The sequence below is a fragment of the Sceloporus undulatus genome, chromosome 6 (assembly GCF_019175285.1).
Source record: "Sceloporus undulatus isolate JIND9_A2432 ecotype Alabama chromosome 6, SceUnd_v1.1, whole genome shotgun sequence".
Taxonomy (NCBI): domain Eukaryota; kingdom Metazoa; phylum Chordata; class Lepidosauria; order Squamata; family Phrynosomatidae; genus Sceloporus; species Sceloporus undulatus.
In genome coordinates this window covers 122,543,436-122,560,987 of record NC_056527.1, presented here as the reverse complement: position 1 = coordinate 122,560,987, position 17,552 = coordinate 122,543,436, and the positions used below count along the sequence as shown (strand labels likewise).

Here is a 17,552-nt window from a genome sequence, read left to right as displayed (position 1 = left end):
GCTATAAACAGAATTTATTATTATTATTATTATTATTATTATTATTATTATTATTATTATTATTATTAATTTGTCCCAATAATGATGTTCCTGGATCGCAACCATTTCATTTCAGTTTTGTATCCCTGGGCAAACCTGAATCACATTGTATTGATTATATTGATTGTTTCCCTGCTGATCGGTCCCTTCAAATCACATCCAAAGGGACCAGTTCTTTGTGCAGCAGCGATATCACATCCGCATCAGATGCTTTGCATTTAAGGGATCGCTTTTGATACTCTTTTGTACCATAAATATCCCATATTGTATGTTTTATTTTCTGGTCATTGACCAGAAGAATGATTCAGTCACTCAGTCCAGAAACTACATGTGAAAGGGATCATGTAGTCCTAATAAACCTCAAGTTGAACATGAGTCAATAGTGTGATGCAGCAGCTAACAAGGCCAATGCGATTCTAGGCTGCTTCAATAGAAGTATAGTGTCTAGATCAAGGGAAGTAATAGTCCCACTCTATTCTGCTTTGGTCAGGCACCACTTGGAATAATCTTGTGTCCAGTTCTGGGAACCACAATTCAAAAAGGAGGCTGAGAAGCTGGAAAGCGTCCAAAGGAGGGTGACTAAAATGGGGGACGTTCTGGCAACCATAAAACCCTATGAGGAATGACTCCTGTCGCATCACAAGTGGTTCTTGGAAGGTCTCAGGGTTTTGGCCCTAAAATCTCGGGCCCTTAAATCATCCTGATACAGTAACCCTGCTCCCTCTCCCAAATATATGCGCACACATATATGCATGCTTGTGTATACACATCTGTTAAGATGCATATATCTGGTGCAAAACAGAAGGTGCAAAAGACGAGAGTCCTGTTCAAATACTCTCTTCTGCCCAAAGCTCAAGAGCCCACTCCCCTTTTGCATCCAGTAGCCCACCAAGAGGTGCCCAGTGGCCACAGAAGGAGAAGGCGCTGCTTAAGAATCCCCCTTGATTCCCTGATTCGAACAGACGTTTCCTTTCATGCCATCTGTTGGCGAGGCACAGCAAGAGTTAAACCTAAATGGCAGGCTCCAACTTCAGGGCACCAGCTGGTTTTGCATTGGATTCACAATGCCCCTGGGATCTCTTAACTGCCTCATAAACCTGGACTTAGTGGATGCAGTGTGCTGCATCATTAGCATTTGGGGATGTGCTGCTTGTAGGCACACAAAGGGAAAATGGATTTTCTCCATTCTGTTTGCGTCTCCCATTTTGTCCCCAAAACTCTGTGAAACCCAACATGTCTCCTCAGCTCAGAGGTAAAAGGGATGGAGTTGACGCTTTGCAGACAGGAGACTATGGGTTTGATCCTCACCGTCTCTAGGGAGGAGATGGAAGTTGGAGGGAAGTTGTCCCATAGACCCTTCCAACACTTTGAGATGAACCTCTCTTCTTGCTTGGCCCATTAAGCAACCGCTTCTCTAGATCAAGAGTGGTAAACTTGTGGCTCTTCTGTGAATGCTGGCTTGTAGTCGCCAGCAGTCCTGAACAACAGAACCAACAGTGATGGTTTAAATAGGGCCACATATTCCCTATCTCCGATGTAGATCTGTGGTTCTCAAGATACAGATCTTTTTGGACAACAGCTTGAGAAGCTCCAACCAACAGCAAATACCAAGGGATCTTGTAAATTGAAGACTGCTCTATAGGGTGGCAATGTGAAGAGGGTCTTCTCACCTGCGACGCCCCAATTGTGGAACGCCCTTCCCTTCGAGGTCCATGTTTTTATTCTTGGAAGCATTTTCGATACTGTTTGATAATCTAGATTGTTGATGCATTGCCTGTTTTATAGGGTCATGCTTGTATTTTAATGGAACAATTAGTCTAATTACGGTAGATTTTATCTTACGGCTTTTTAGATTGTATGCCATGGGCAGGTTATGTATAATGTCTGTAAAGCGCCATGTATATTTATGGCGCTCTATAAACAAACAATAATAACAACAACTGGCACCAACATTTATTTACTTTTCTGGTGCCAAGCTAAAACACAACTGTTTATTGCAGCCTTTGGGGAAATACCCTGGGATCTTGTGACAAAGTATAGGGTGTAACAACAACAACAACATAAAAACATAAATGTTACCCTCCACTTATCCATGGGTCATATCAAAATCCTTAATTTTGCCCCCCAAACCTGCCCTCGACTTATACATGAGGCCAACTTATAGTCAAGTATGTATGATATATGTATGTGTGTAAAACAACTATGTGTGCACCTGACCTCAATGCTTTCTGTGCCTCGAATTCAAGTCAGACCTGAACAGCTGTTTCTCTCCTCCTCCACAAACAGCCCAAGGCCCAGAAAGCCACAAAGGCTGGAAAGAACGCCAGGGAACCAGGGACATCGTGCCCTTTTTATTAAAGCCCCCGATCGATGGCCACTCATCAGTTGCCCGGTGACAGTCCCACCTGCAATAAACAAGGCAGCGAAAGCATGTTGCACCATTTAATCAGGTACCTGATGTCATGGAACAAATTGTTTCTCAGCTGTGCCGATACACACAGCAGGTAATGCGCAGTCGCCGCCTCCTCCTCCTCTTTGCCTGGGCACCTTTCAAAGGCATAAGCAATTGGATCCCTGCTACTAATGCCCAAAGATATTATCTCATTTGCTGACCTTCTGGAAATAGAATCATAGAATGGGAGAGTCGGATCGGAAGGTACCCCCGTCGTGGCTGTGCGAGCGGAAATAACTTTCAACGCCCTGTGCTATCACTTTTAAATTGAATTTTTTATTTTTAATTCAATGCATGTTTAAACGTTTTAGCGTTAACTTTCCTGGATGGAAAGTTATTTGTGCTTTTTTAAGAAACAGAGTTTTGGAATTTGCAATAAGTCCTTAGTTGCTATTTTGCCCAGATCAGATGCTGAGATTCGAAACGTTCCTGTTTGGGACTATACTGGGAGATTTGTTATTTAATTTAATGTATTGAGAGCTGGACAGTTAAGGAAATGGGCTAAAAGTGAATACGTTTGTTTGAGATGTGGAACTGAAGAAGAGTGCTAAGGATACAGACAAAAAGGCAAATAAATGGTTCCTGGAATGAATTGAACGTGAAATTTCCCTGGAGGCAAAGATGACTAAACTGAGGCTGTTGTACTTTGGGCACATCATGAGAAGGAAGGACTCATTAGAAAAGACAATAATGCTAGGAAAGGTGGAGGGAAGCAGAAAGAGAGGAAGGCCATATGCCAGATGGATGGACTCTATTAAAGAGGTCATGGGTATGAATCTGCAAAAACTAAGCAGAGCAGTAGGACAGGGGTCTTCTTGGAGAGGTCTCCTCCACAAGGTTCCCATCAATCAGGATTGACTTGAGGGTGGTTAACAACAACAAATGGATTGCTTTCCTGGTCACCAGGATTCCCAAAGCAATGCACAACAATACAACAACAAAGCGGCACAGAGAGAAATCCCTTTTCCAAACTGGCCCAGGGCCACATGCCAATGGTATTTTCTTTATGTTTTCTTTATGTTCAACAGTAAGCCTGCCTTTGCACTTTCCTCCCTGATCCTCCTTAGTAGGTGTCCCAGGTCTGTGAGGCTTTCTGCTAGTATTATGGTGTCATCTGCATATCTTATATTGTTGATATTCCTTCCTCCTATTGTTTGATATTTATTGCAGAACACGGCCACCTAGCCCCGAAAACCCCACCACTTAGTGAGGAGGACAGATCAAGGGACTGACTCTGCAAAACTTTCCAAGACGCAACGGCATCCCGTTCAAGGAGAGCTGGATGGCTTTGTTGTCATTTCAACAAAGAGAGAGAGTTCGCTCACACAATTGACTCCACCGTCCTTTAAAAAATTAATAATTTACACGGGGATGTATGTATGTTGTATAGACAAGGCAAGCTAAATGGCTTTGTCATTTAGCCGAGAGCTAATGCTTTGCCACCTAGCGGCTAGATAGGATTTTTCTTAACCAATATCTTCTGTGTGTGTGTTGTTAGCAACTGATGGAGACTGTGTGGATGAGACATCTCCAAGGATTCCTATCTTCCAATGCATCTTGCCCTGATCCTGCAATAAGCCCTTGCCCATAATAACCCCCTGATTGAGTCTATCCATCTGGTTTAGGGTCTTCCTCTCTTTCTTCTACCCTCTACTTTTCCTAGCATTGTTGTTTTTTCTAGTACATCTTGCCCTGACCCTGCAAGATGATTTAGTGCATCTTTCCAATGAATCTTGCCCTGACCCTAGATGATCTAGTGCATCTTTCCAATGCATCTTGCCCTGACCCTGCAAGATGATCTAGTGCATCTTTCCAATGCATCTTGCCCTGACCCTGCAATAAGCCTTTGCCCATAAAACCCTCTGATTGAGTCTATCCATCTGGTTTATGGTCTTCCTCTCTCTCTTCTGCCTTCCACCTTTCCTAGCATTATTGCTTTTTCTAGTGCCTTCTCATGATGAGGCCAAAGTATGACAGTCTCAACTTGACCATCTTTGCTTCCAAGGAGAGCCCTGGTCTGATCTTATCTATTTTACTCTTATCTATTTTATTGTTTGTATGTACAGCACTGTGCAAATCTACAGCTCTATATGAATAAAGCATAATAATAATAATAATAATAATAATAATAATAATAATAATAATCTGTTCAAGAACCCATTTGCTTGTCTTCTTGGCTATCCATGGCATCATCCTAAGCACTGTTCCCCAGCACCACATTTCACATCAGTTTATTTTCTTTCCGCCTGCTCTTCACTGTCCTTCTTTCACATCTCTACATCATAATAATAAGAATAATAAATATTTTTATTTATATTTCCCCCCTTTTTAAAAGTTATTGTATTTAACTGTTTTTAAATTGTTATTTTAGTATTGGGAGGTGAGTTGGGAAGGGGCTAAATTTGGATTTTATTGTATTCCATGTATTTTTAGTGTTGTAATCCGCCCGGATTCCTTGTGAATGGGCAGGCTATAAATAAATAAGTTGTTGTTGTTGTTGTTGTTGTTATTATTATTTGGAATACAATGGCCTGGACGATTCTGACTTTAATGCTCAATTGTCTGTCTTTGCTTTTCAATATCTTTTCCAGTTCTTTCATAGTTTCCTATTCCTAGTCTTCTTCTTATGTCTTGACTGCAGACTCCATTTTTGGTCAATGTTTGATCCTAGATAATATGGGAATTCTTTAACTATTTCAATTTCTTCGTCATCTAGACTGAATTTGTGTATTCGTTCCATGGTTGTCGTTTTTGTGTTCTTTACAACGCTCAGTCTCCTCAGAGCTGCCTTTGCGCTTCCATCTTGGACCTTCCTCTATATGCTATAGAGCCAACCATGACAATAAAAGGTTAAAAACAACGTTTTTTAATCATTTTGTGGTAATTTGTCGGCTGTAAAACTTAATTTGTGGTAATTTGTTGGCTATCGGTCCCAAACAAAGCGGTACGCTGTTTTTAACATGGTTAAAAATGGGATTAAAATGACAAAATCACAGAATTCCACAGGAGGGTGGTGCATAAAGTGGGCCTATAAACACAGTAACAATAACGACTGTGTTGTTGCTGACAGGAATGTTGTTGTGAGGGAATGACATTATAAACAGCCAGTATTAATGCTCCCTTTTATTTATTTATTTTGGCCTGGTTTATATAACATTCTCTCACTGCGTTATTATTAGTGCCATTTTTAAATAACGTTGAAGGCTATGGAATGCTGGGATTTGTAGTTTTAATCACATTTTCAACAAGCCGCAGCTGACTGTCACGCGCGCGCTCCTTTCTGCGCATGCGCGCGCAGACAGGGATAACGGTGAGCGGGGGTTTTAATGGTGTTGCTAGGGTGGCCTCGTCCCGCCCACTTTTGACAAGAGGAACCTTCCTCCCGACCGATCCTCGTCCAGGTTTCGCCTCTCCTCAACGCTCATTGGTCGCCGGGGCTGACACTCCGCGACGCAATCGGCCCGCGTTCCAGCCAATGAGGAGCCGGAGCCGAGGATGCTTGGCTCTGCCTACCGGGCTTGGAGAAGACTGACAAGCGTTTTGTCTCCCGCTGTCCAATCAGCGTCGAGAGTGAGGGTTTGTGGGCGGGCCTTAGTGTCATCCTTCTCCTTTCTCTTCTTTCAGCTCCATCTCTGGCTGGATCGGGTTTTGGGAGGCGGCTGCTGTTCTTGGAAGCCGGTGAGGAGGCAGAGGGTCCCGGGGCTCTGGATTTGGAGGGGCCTGGGAAGCCTTGGAGGGATGGAGGCCAGCTGGACCCAGATAAGGCCCCTGATCCCTTATTTTGGGGTTCATATAATGGAAACCCTGGGATTTGTAGTTTGCCCTCCACCAAAAAACTACAAATCCCAGGATTCCACAGCACTGAGCCTATGGCAGTTGAAGTGGCGTCAAAACAGCATCATTGCTGCAAGTGTAAATTGCAGCCCTAGAGCATGGACCAATGTATTCAAATGCTGTTCCATCCTATGGAATCCTGGGATTTGTAGTTTTTGATGAGATGTTGCGCCTTCTCATGACAGGGAGCAAACTACAAATCTCAGGGTTCCCTGGCATGGAGCCACGCAGTTAAAAGAGATGTCAAAACTGCTTTAATTCCGCAGTGTAGATGCAGCCCAGAACGGGAGCTGATGTCCGGCGTCTGACCAAAACTACAAATCCCAGGATGCCACAGCACTCAGCGTGTGGCAATTAAAGAGGCGCATCATTTCCGCATTGCAGCTCATGCAGACTTTAGGTCTCCGTTTCTTTTCTTTTCATCCCCCTAATAATTTGAATACGTTGGTTCAAGGCTGCATCCACACTGAAGATTTAATGCGGTTTTGACACCGCTCTAACTGCCGTGGGATTTGTAGTTTGCTATGGCTCCCAGAGCGTCCTGATAGAGAAGGTGAAACGCCTCACCAAAACTACAAATCCCAGGATCCCAAAGGATGGGACAGCATTTCTTTTTCTTGTAATTTGAAGACATTTCATGTTCTAGGCTGCAGAATTAATGCAGTTTAATGTAGTCTAACCCCAGCAAATGTGGAGGGACCATTGTACTTGAATGGGAGACCCCCAGGATCTGTAGGTAGGTTTAAGAAAGGGTCTGCAGTTGGCCCTCCATATTTGTGGATTTGACTGTTCACGGATTTGATTAATATGTTCTCTCTAGGGATATCTAGGTCCTCTGGTGCAACTCTATGGTCAACTTTAACTGAAAATTGCACTGAAAGACCTAGAGATTCCTAGAGAGGACACTCTACTAGGCCTTTGTAGCTCCTCCATTGCAGTTCTATGGTCAGTGTCTGTCGGATGTTGACCACAGAGTTGCCCTGGAGGACCTATAGATTCCTAGAGAGACGTTCTTTCAGATAAAAAAACCCTGTAGTGTTTCTATATTTGCAGTTTTCCCACTTTCATGGAAGCCCTGTGTCCCTAACCCTCCTGGCAAATGTGGGGGGCCCATTGTTTTCTGCAAGGAACCTTGAAGACCTTCTTTCGGTCACCGAACTAGATGGACCAACAATCTGATTCAACATAAAGGCATCTTCTGAGGTTCCTACGCTTTGGATTTAAAGGAGGTGGGAGCTCAGACACCACCACCACCACCACCCCCTGCAAAAACAAAGGTGCTTTGATACATACAGATTGTGGATTTTGCAGGTATGGAGCACTTCCCATACTTGCAGAATCCAGAGCCTTAAGGGACATTTTGTAAGAAGTTCTTTGGAGGTGGATCCATGTGAAAGCCCAGTTGTGATCTGGTAAAGGATTGTAATGGAAATGCACAGGGAAAATGGGGAGGGTGTGAGGCTGAAAAGGGTTCAGTATGGCTTAGGGATTTGGGTGTCAGTTGTATGCAGGGAAGCTTTGGTGTAAGCAGGAATGGGCAAAGAGCAGCCCTCCAGATGTTTTCACATTGCAGCTCCTGTTATCCTTCAGCATTGGTTCTGCTGGCTAGCACTGAGAAGAGCTGGAGTGTGCCAATACCTGAAGGTGGACTTTGCTGGTACAAACTGCTGTGGTAGCCCATCATTGTGAAAGGAATTACAATGAGGTGGTTGGAAGAGACTGCAAGGCCCATCTAGTTCAACCCCCTGCCAAGCTGGACTCCACAGCTGAAGCAATCCTGAGAGATGTCCATCCAACCTCTATTTAAAGACCTCCATGGAAAGAGAGTTAACCACCTTCTGAGAGAGTCTATTCCTCAGATGGACACATTCTGCCAAATGTTTTCATCTCAGTACATGGCAGTCTTATGACATTGGAAACTGGTGTGGTCTGCTAAGGAGCCAGTGTGGAGTAGTAGTTTGATGTCGCCATAAGTCGGAAATGACTCAAAGGCATGCAACAACAGCAAACTTCAACTAAAGGTTGCTCATCATCTAATAGGCACCTGGAGCAGAAGTGGTTGTATTAGACGTTCTAACAACTTAACAAGGACTCTAATATGCCCCAGACGTTTAGAAATACAGCTTTTAAAAACAATGTGTTCCTATTACTCCTGGCAGTTTTAATCAGGTAATCTTACTGGTGATTTTTAAGAATATTAAACGTTAGCACTGCTCATGAAATGGCATAAAAACATACAAAACTCCACTCAAACTCCCTTATAATATGGCTCTAAAATACATTTTAAAAAGTAACTAGAAAATATTGCCCATTACCCATACAAAACCTGCAGAGCAAGCCTATTCTCACTTGGTCCTTGCTGGGCAAGGTGCCATACTTGGATGATCAAGATTGCAACCAGGGATAGTCTTTTTCAGTGTCTTTTAATCAAGAGGGAAAAACATCTGTCTTCTTTTTGTTGATTTGTAGGCCTGAAATACTACCAGTGGCTCCTTTTGGGCTGGTCAAGGCGTCTTCAGCCTTTGGCCTCTCTTTGGACCAGCCATGATTCACAGCCTCTTCCTGATAAACTCGTCGGGAGACATCTTTCTGGAGAAGCACTGGAAAAGCGTCGTCAGCCGTTCAGTTTGCGACTACTTTTTCGAGGCTCAAGAGCTGGCTTCGGAGGCGGAAAACGTGCCCCCCGTGATCCCTACCCCACACCACTATCTCTTAAGCGTTTACCGACACAAGATCTTCTTTGTGGCCGTGATCCAAACAGAGGTGCCCCCTCTTTTTGTCATCGAATTTCTCCACCGGGTTGTGGATACGTTTCAGGTGGGTAAACTGTGTGGCCGTTTTGGATCAGTTCATTCAGTTTATTCTTTAAGAAATGAACTGCTGGCTTCCACACCTTCTGTGGTTGGAGAACATGATCCCGTTTGAAGGAAAGGGGGAAATAAACATTTTAAATGTATATATTATACTGGTTCACCTGTTGAAACAATGATAGGCAACCTTTAAGGGCAGCACTGGCTTTACTTTACATGTTAAGGGAAACATGACAGTCATTTTAGGCTGAGCTGTTTGACTACTCCACAAGGCACTTACTACTTCTTATACTGCTTGGGACTGATGGTAAGGAGAATCCAGATTTTCCACCCAATGCACTAAAAGGTTTTTGGTTAGCGCAGGGAGGAGACAGTGAGGGAGGAATACCAGTTTGTGCGACAGTCTTCAAAGGGCTTGGCTGATCATGGGACTGAGAGTTTCCCTTCTGGCAATGGGTCAGACTCCATGTGATGCTCAATGTGTCTTTGAATCCTATGGTTGGAATTCTCCCCTCTTTTTCTCCTTATCTTAAAAAACCCACAAAGCAAAACAGAAAATAAAAAAGAATAAGGCTGGGGAGGACAATCCACTTTGGTTGGTTGGAGGATGCTGTTATATATTTTTAAAAACAGCCCATTTTCCAGGTGCTGTCCAAGAGGCCACCCAGACTCCTCTCGGAGCAAAACTTTCTAGCTCCAGTCCAGCTGGAGTTGTAAGAAACAATGCTGGAATTTGAGCCGGTAACTCGAGGAGCGGCAAAACGTCAGAGTTGCTTACCTGGGAGTTCTTTATTCTAGATGTGTCCATTTCCCTCCTTCAGTTCCCTCTGCAGCTTCTTGACAGCTAGAAGTCCAGGACTGTTCTTTTTGTTCTTTGGCAGGTGAGGGGGGGGGGAACCCAACTTAACATAGCACATAATCCACGGCCAAACGGAAATGAAATAAAAAGGTTCAGGTTCTCTTTTGTTTTCTAACATTTATCACCCCGCCTTTATTTCCAAACATAATATTCCTCTCTCATCTTCATCCTCAAAACAACTCTGTCAGGCAAGTTAGGGTGAAAGAGAGTGGCTGGTCTTAGATTACCTAAGCAGGATTCATGACTACATGTGTGGATCTGAATTTGGATCCTCCTGATCTTTATCCAACCGAGCATCGCCAAAGCTGGTGCCCTCCAGATGTGTTGAACTGCAACTCCCCAAATCTCCTTGGGAATTCTGGCAGTCCAACACACCTGGAAGGTAGCAGATCGGGGCAGGCTGCAGTAACCACTACTCCACAACAAACCTGTCTGTTTCCAGGTGACATGTGTCAGTGGCCACAGCGGTCATTCACCAGCTTCCTAGTCATTTTGTCTGAGCTTGTGTAGAGGAATGTCCACTCGGATTGGCTCAGGACTGTCTGTTTCTCACACTTCAGTGGTGTCTCAGATCCACTACCTGATAAAGCCACCTCAGGCTTTTATTTCCCCATATTTCTGGGAGCATGTTTCAACTCACTCTGTGACTAGGCTGGTTCATCTTGCTGTCCCTCTCCCAGGATTATTTTGGCGTCTGCTCAGAGGTGGTCATCAAGGACAATGTGGTGGTGGTCTATGAAGTGCTGGAAGAGATGCTGGACAATGGATTCCCGCTGGCTACTGAATCCAACATCCTGAAGGAGCTGATCAAACCACCTACTATCCTAAGGACAGTTGTCAACACCATTACAGGTCGGAGAGAGACTGTGTGCGTGTGTATGTGTTTGCAATAGTGTTAGCTTTTTCAGCTATAGCACTCTTAGCTCAGATTTCCATGTTAAATTCTTACTGCTCACTTTTATCACACCACACTTTGAATATATATATATATATATATATATATATATATATATATATATGGACTACTGTGGGAGTCTGAGAGTTCTAGTCAGAAAAGGATATATATGTGGCAATGCTGCTGTTCTGAGCTCCTAAGTAAAATAGGAGCAAAAGGTATTCCCAGCATCTGGTATTCAGTGGTAGAATGGCTCTCTTTGTGGAAGTTCCACTTAGCAACTATTGCTGATAACCATTGTTCCATTTCCGATATCAATTTGTCAAATTTGAGGCAGGCAAACTGGAGATGTAAGCTTCCACTGCCCCTTGGCCTCATTTGAAAAACCCTCTGTACATGATCAGAGCAGACAGTCAGTGAGGGTGAGCATTTTCTCCCCAGGCAACCTTCTAAGTGAGAAAGGACTGAGAAGAAAGAGAGAAAAAGAAGGGAATGGGCCTGGCCATTTTTTGCCCTGACCCTGCCTGCCTCTGACCTCGGGCCCCTGGAAGATAATCCCCAAGGGAATGCAGGTCTCCACAGAAAAGAACATTTCCCTGTCCCTGGTTTAATCCCTTTTTTGAAAGCTATCTAAATCGTTGGCCATTTTTAATTACTTGACATAGACTTTGAATTGAATGTGCAGGATATGCATTCATCTGCTCATGACTCTTTGTTTATGGTGGTTTTAAACTCCGCACTAACAAAAGGTTAAATGAGTGATGTACAAAACATTAGTAATACAAACTATATCGTTTTCAGAGGGTAGCCATTCCTATCTGTTGCAGCAGAAATTATTTATCTGTTGCAGTAAGAACCCTGAGGCACCTTAAAATCTAACTAGTTTCTATTTTTCACAAGCTTTACATTAGTGATGGGCAGACTGTGCCCTGCAGGCTACATGCAACCCCCGAACCCCACTTTTGTGACCCCTGAAGCCTCCTACCAGTCTCCCAAAGACCCCCCAGCCCCCCAAATTTAAATAAATTGTTGTGAATTTTGCACAGTTTTTGCTCCAAATCAAACAGAAAGTCCCCCATGTGTGCAAACATTCTGGACTCATATCTCCACAAACACCCCAGAGCCCCATACTGCTCTCAGATACCGCCAACTTCCTTTGTAGTCCCTCTAAAAATGGCAACTAGTAGTGATGTCATTCCCTACCACCATTTTGAGATGAACTGCAGAGGGAAATGGAGGGATTTGGACTTGCTGTGACAGTTATGGCTGGTGGAGGGAAGGCTGTCTGGAGGTGAATTTGGCCCCAGGTCTCTGCTCAGTTGCCCACTCTTGCTTTCCATGGATTGCAGCCTAGTTCAGAGGCATCCAGGTGGCGGTCCGTGAACATGTAGATCAACTAAATTTGTTATCCTTTAAGGTGCTATAACATTTGAAATAAATAGAGGCGGCACACAATAAAACTAAGATAAAACTAGCAGCAAAATGAAAAATGCTGAACCATGGAAAACCAGAGTAAAACCAGCTCGAAAGTAGAAGAGTGCTACGATTGAAAGCATTTCTTAGAATGCCTGGGGGAGGCTAAGCTGGCAATGAAAAGTCAGTTTTCTATCTTCAAGGTTTTCATCTCTTCTTCTCTGAGAAAAGAAGATTTCTCAGACACCCAAGATGCCATCTCCATGACTCTGTGGCCACAAGCGATCTTGCTAGACTTGCCGCATCAGGCCCCCACACGGCTGCACCCAAATCCAAACTTGGAAGACTTCTGGAGCCTGAAACAGCAAAGATTGCTATGTTAACACAACAGAGGCCTAGACCCCAGTGGGCAGCTGTAGCCCTCTGGGATGTTTTTGTACTGCAGACTCCCATAATCCCTCAATATCGGCTGTACTGTCAAGGGCTGATGCAAGTTGTCAGCCAAGCAAAACACCCAGAAGGCTGAGTTGCTCATTTTAGAAGCTCCCTGTTTCCTGGCCGTCAAAAGGGCTGGCAGTGCCCATCTCTCTTCCCTTTTGTGCCCAAAGAGGTCTCTGGGGCAAGATCAGGCAGAGTCCTTGTACCTCACTAAATAGGGCTCCTCACCTCAGCCCTTGAAGCTCCTCACTTTAAACCCCAGGCTTTCTGACCCATACTTCTTTAATATTGTATTCCAGAGATGGAGTTAAGGGCTGAGCTGAGTGGAAATTGGTGTAAGAGACTAATTTCACTTAAGCTACAATCCCATGCATGCTTGCTCTGACCTCAGTGGGATTTAACAACTCAGGATAGAGAAAGTTCAGAATGTCCATGCTGCTGAGGGATTCTGGGAGTTATAGTCCATAAAAATAATTTCCACCAAACTTTGTACTGAATGCAGTCTGTACATCCTGCAGTATGTAGTACTATACTGTTGTAGTTAAGGGGGCTAGGTTTGTGGGGCTTGGCCTGGCTTCCCTCTTGTCTTACTCACTGCCCTCTTCATCTTTCAGGGAGCACCAATGTGGGAGAACAACTTCCCACAGGGCAACTCTCCGTAGTCCCTTGGCGGCGAACGGGGGTCAAGTACACCAACAACGAGGCCTATTTTGATGTGATTGAGGAGATAGATGCCATCATTGAGAAATCAGGTACAAGATGCTGTGTTCTCAGGGCATCTCCTCTAGGAGACGACACTCTTGGATAAATGGAATAGAAGCCTTAACGTTTTAGCTCCCTTCCCATCAAATCGCATTATATTTTCCTTCTTGTGCACCTTCTTTAGCATACCCTTCAACTGTTACGGTTTGACATAAAGAACCCTGGTTGGTCTTCTGCTGTCCCACATTCTTAGCTGCCTTTAAAATGTCCCAGTTTCCTTTTCCTTCTTCCACTTTCCCCCTTTCATCCTCGTCTTACTTCACTTGATGCAAAAGTAGTTTGCACTCAGTTAAGTCACCAGGAAGAACAGGAGAGGAGGGGACAGTGTTTTGTTTTTTTTAAATCAATGTATAAATTCTAGGGCTTCCTTGTTTAAAATAGTATTGTGTGTTCTTCCTCATTGATAATTTTACCTCTTACTTTGTGGTCACACCCTTTTCACCACTCTCTGAAGTGGCTCAGCCACATCTGCGCTGGTTTTCATCTAGGAAATGTTGAAAGGCATGTAGTAGTCCCCTCCCAACTTCTCTTTGTCATTTTGTTTAGTCATTCAGTGGCAGCATTTGAATATCACTCTTCAAACATCACTGATAAAGCAGTTTCTAGATTTAAAAACAACAGCCGCAATTAAGAGACGCTCAGCCCAGGATAGCCTTGATTTCCTTTGTAACCCAAATGGCTTTTGTTTGCTGTGTTGCAGGTTCTACGATTACTGCTGAAATTCAAGGGGTGATCGATGCCTGTGTGAAACTAACCGGGATGCCAGACCTTACCCTCTCTTTCATGGTAAAGATAGGAAGGAGAACTTGGGGAGATTCCTTGTTTGGATTATAGTCCTCAGAATCCTTGGCCATTCTGTAGTCTTTAAAAAAAAAGCAATGTCTCTAACTCTGGGAAGGACTCCTTGTTTGTTTGGAAGTTTTGAAAACGTCTATACTGTTCATGAGTGTAAAGTTCTCAAATGATAAAATAATTAACATATCAAAAATTAATGGAGCCTGCTGGTGGTAGAAGTAGAGTAGTGACATTCAGGATGTATGTGCAATGTGCTGGAATCCATGAGCTGATTTTTAAAAAGTCTTGGCCTGATATAAATTTGGCCTCAGATGTGGATTTATCTGGGGGCAAGGAGCACACCATAGATAGGATGCCACCACCAAGAAATCTTTTCCTACTTAAAGTCAGGAGTTAACAGGGAAGATCTGAGAGACACGGCAGATGATCTCATTGTCCTTGCAAATCGAAAAGTTCCAGCTCTTTAGCCTTGCAAGCCCTGGTCCCACTATAGCACTGGAAACAGGAGAGAGGGTTTAAAGCTTTGGAATGGGGATTAGGACCCATGAAGAGGAGTCAACAATGAAAAAAGATTCAATAGCACCAGAGCCACCTGCTTAGCTGCAGGGGTGCCAGACACCGAAAAGGTGCTGTCTACTAAGAGCTCTCCTTTGTCTTTCTCCTGTTTATTCCAGAACCCCAGATTGCTGGATGATGTCAGCTTCCACCCCTGTGTGCGCTTCAAGCGCTGGGAGTCCGAACGCATCCTCTCCTTCATTCCTCCAGATGGGAACTTCCGCTTGCTCTCTTATCACGTCAGTGCTCAGAAGTAAGGATAAGGGTTAGGAATTGCTGCTCCTGAGATCTTCAATCTGTTCTATTAACTTTAAAAATCTAGGAGTATGTCAACATGACATCCTTCTTGTAATCCTATGTCAGATCCATTCTTTCCTTGTGTTCCCTTTGCTAGAATAGTGCAATACAAAATCTTCCCAGACCTAGTGCCCCTGCAGAGGGGCTGAGCTCCATCATTCCCTGCCAGTGTGACCCTACAGGTTATCATGGGAGTTATAACCCAACAGCAGAGATGTTCTAATGTAACTTGTCTCACCCTAGCCAGTACTAGGCTAAGGAAAGGACATAAGGGTGTGTATGGCTGTTCTTGAGTATAGGGACAACAATGAAGTATAGGGCCTCTCTTAGCCTGGTGCCCTCCAGAGGGTCAGATGGTGAGTTCTGTCACTGGGATGAGAGAGAATTAATCAGGCCTGTCCCTGCTGAAGAGGGACAGTTGGAGTTTGTGGTATGGCTGTGCTGGCTGGCGATGGTGGGAGTCATAGTTCCACACCAGAGGTGTTTTAATGCAACTCCCATCACCTTTACCCAGCAACAGTTTGGAGGAAAGCATCAGATTGAGGAAGGCTGCTGTTAATAGTTTGCGTCACTTGTGTTTATCTGCTTTTCTGTGCCCAGTTGAACAGGAAGAGACAGAATAGGTTGTACTTTATTCCTCTTGCAATAATTTCTCTTCCATTCCAGCTTGGTGGCCATCCCTGTCTACGTGAAGCACAACATCAGTTTCCGAGACAGCAGCTCACTGGGCCGCTTTGAGATCACAGTGGGGCCGAAGCAAACCATGGGGAAGACTGTAGAGGGAGTGATGGTTACCAGCCAGATGCCAAAAGGCGTCCTGAACATGACCCTCACACCTTCTCAGGGGACGCACACCTTTGATCCTGTCACAAAGGTGAGAGGAAAGTGGGGGATGGACCACAAAGGTGGGCGCTCCTGCCTAGTTTCAAGGGTCACAGCAATGGTTGGGTGTTTCTTCAAGAAGCATTGGCTACTTTCAAGGATAAGGGATCTGTAATTGTCAGCTAAGAAGAGGAGATAGGATAACTGCTTATGAAAAAGAGTGGAAGAAGTAGGAGCAGCCTGGGAGCTGATATCACGGAATAGCCCCCAATGACTTTGCTTTGAAATGGAGAGCCTGCAGAGAGCTAAAGGGCAAAGAGCACTTGCTAGCCAGCCTCCTTCCTCCATCAGAAGAGACAGGGAGATGCCATAAGGACTGAGAAGGAGATGGTGACTGTGGTTGAATGGAAAAGCAAGTCAAGGAAGCATGGCTCATTAGTTATGAGAAGCATACTGGTATGTACAGCCAAACAGTCACTGGCATTTTTTTGGTTTATTGAGTTATCCAAAAACAGCACTCTCTTCTTTCTGGTTTCTTTTTATCTCAGCAAGCCAGAGAGAGAATTCCAAGCATGTTCTGCTGGTTTGTTCCTCTGGTTTGTTGAGCGAGAAGCAAACTCAGGAGGAAAACACCTACATTTAAACACCACACACAGCCAACAACAGAGCAAAACTCCAGTGATTTGTTTAGCTGCTCCCGCCTCGATCCCCAAAAAGGAAGAGGCGGGATATAAACATATTATTATTATTATTATTATTATTATTATTATTATTATTATTATTAGGGCTGTGGGGTGTGCTGCGCATACATCACAAGCCAGAGTTCCCATGAGTCCCTTCCTTGTCACATCTTCTGACCTCACCCAGTGGCTAGGGGCTCTTTACCCCCTTTCTATGTCCTTTCTTGCAGTGCGATTACTGAAGTTTGATGTCTTGCCTGTCAAGGCATCATCTGATAATTTTAATTCCTGGGCTTTGGGGAGAGAAGGCCCTGTGATTCCAGGCCTCGAACTTCACAGCATCCAGTTGTAGTGATTTGCTCTTGGCTGTTGCACAACGTCTAGATTACTCTGATCTGTCTTGTTGTCTCCTCCGCCCGACTCCCCATCTCTTGCTCTCTCCCTCCTCCACGTTGAAGATGCTGACTTGGGATGTGGGGAAGATCAACCCTCAAAAGCTGCCAAGTTTAAAGGGGACGATGAGCCTCCAAGCAGGAGCCTCCAAGCCGGACGAGAACCCCACCATCAACCTGCAGTTCAAAATCCAGCAGCTGGCCATTTCGGGTTGGTGGGATATTTCTTTTTCCCTTACATGTTTATAATGTTCCCTACCAAAGTAGGAGAAAGCAGAGCAGATACCAACACATCAAAGCTGGGAAATAATGTGTCACAAGGAGCAGTGTTACATGTACTGTAACATGTTACTTTGGGAGGTAACGAAGGGGCAACATTATCATTCTGAAAAGTAATATAATAAGTAGTTACATTGTTAGTACTATAATGTTTATATAATTACTTCAAAATGTTTGGGGAAGTTCATTCTAGGGCATTTGGGGGAATTCTTTGTTTTTTAAAGTTACAT

General features: G+C 44.1%; 1 protein-coding gene across 2 annotated transcripts in view; it reads left to right on the top strand.

Annotated features, from left to right (window-relative positions):
- AP3M2 (adaptor related protein complex 3 subunit mu 2) overlaps positions 1 to 17,552 on the top strand; it is a 23,010-nt gene that overhangs the window by 1,616 nt on the left and 3,842 nt on the right. Inside the window, exons 1-8 of one of the 2 annotated variants that reach the window (XM_042473197.1) lie at positions 6,020 to 6,169; positions 8,795 to 9,142; positions 10,675 to 10,846; positions 13,355 to 13,492; positions 14,203 to 14,288; positions 14,972 to 15,105; positions 15,816 to 16,023; positions 17,110 to 17,254. In XM_042473197.1, the coding sequence (XP_042329131.1) occupies positions 8,870 to 9,142; positions 10,675 to 10,846; positions 13,355 to 13,492; positions 14,203 to 14,288; positions 14,972 to 15,105; positions 15,816 to 16,023; positions 17,110 to 17,254 (1,156 nt within the window). In that variant the 5' untranslated portion in view covers positions 6,020 to 6,169; positions 8,795 to 8,869. Of the gene's footprint in view, positions 1 to 6,019; positions 6,170 to 8,794; positions 9,143 to 10,674; positions 10,847 to 13,354; positions 13,493 to 14,202; positions 14,289 to 14,971; positions 15,106 to 15,815; positions 16,024 to 17,109; positions 17,255 to 17,552 lie in introns of those variants that run through there. The other variant, XM_042473198.1, reaches the window with a different exon arrangement.